Source organism: Agrilus planipennis, unplaced genomic scaffold (genome assembly GCF_000699045.2).
Source record: "Agrilus planipennis isolate EAB-ADULT unplaced genomic scaffold, Apla_2.0 scaffold193, whole genome shotgun sequence".
Classification (NCBI taxonomy): Eukaryota; Metazoa; Arthropoda; class Insecta; order Coleoptera; family Buprestidae; genus Agrilus; species Agrilus planipennis.
Genome location: NW_020442456.1, coordinates 458,985 through 459,841, shown reverse-complemented (window position 1 = coordinate 459,841; position 857 = coordinate 458,985). Strand labels below are relative to the sequence as shown.

At 29.9% G+C, this 857-nt stretch overlaps 1 protein-coding gene across 1 annotated transcript in view; it reads left to right on the top strand.

Annotated features, from left to right (window-relative positions):
- The window catches only part of LOC112906449, a 14,942-nt gene extending 14,356 nt beyond the window's left edge, over window positions 1–586 (top strand). Inside the window, exon 3 of the mRNA XM_025980595.1 lies at window positions 549–586. Coding sequence (XP_025836380.1) covers window positions 549–586 — 38 coding nt within the window. The remainder of the gene's footprint in view (window positions 1–548) is intronic.
- Window positions 587–857: the final 271 nt, after the last annotated feature.

The window sequence follows — 857 nt, the reverse complement described above, 5'->3', positions numbered from 1 at the left end:
TGATCTCTAAAATAAAAAATTCAAAATTAATTTTAGGCCACAAAAATTTGCACAACAAATGTTAATATAATAATAAAAATTTTAAGAATAGTCAGCTGCTAAGGTAATGGGGTATTATACGTCAGCCGTCCATATAAACCAGTATAGAAAGGAATTCAGGCAAAATTATTTCAGTTTCAATAAAATTTGTAGAGTTAATTTTTTATATCATTAGAACGAAAAAAATTGTCAGCTATTTTTCCGGTGGGGGTAAGATCGTCAGCTGAGGGATTTTAAATTCTGAGCGGGCACATAATCTAAGTATGGCGCAATCCAATCTAACCTTTATTTGACGCCCCCTTTAAATAATTAGCTGAAGCATATTTTTACTTTATATATTGTTTAAATAATTCTTTCAATAAATTTGTCGTCACTTGGAATTAATTTAATCTATTTTTTATAAAACAAAAAACTCACTGTTCATTCATAAGCCAGCTGACAGCAAATTTTTAAATAGCCTAACATTAATTTTGAACTTTTTGTTTTGGACATAATTGACATTCTTTTAGAACCAGGTCCACCTTTACTAGAGCGACTAACGTTCTAATCATTAAATGACTAACGACATAAAATGATTGTATGATTTGCAACGCTACCTCAGGGACGATCTGAAAAGAATTACATAAAATTTAGGCGAGTCGTTTTTTTTGTTGAAACAAACAAACAGAAAATTAGTAAATACAGGAATTCAAATTTATCTGATCTAATTGGTTCTGATATAACTCGATTTTTTAAAAATATACAACGTGTAATTATACAACACGCTACTGAAGTGAAACTTCTTCAAACACACAAACATACCAGGATAGGGGTTAAGG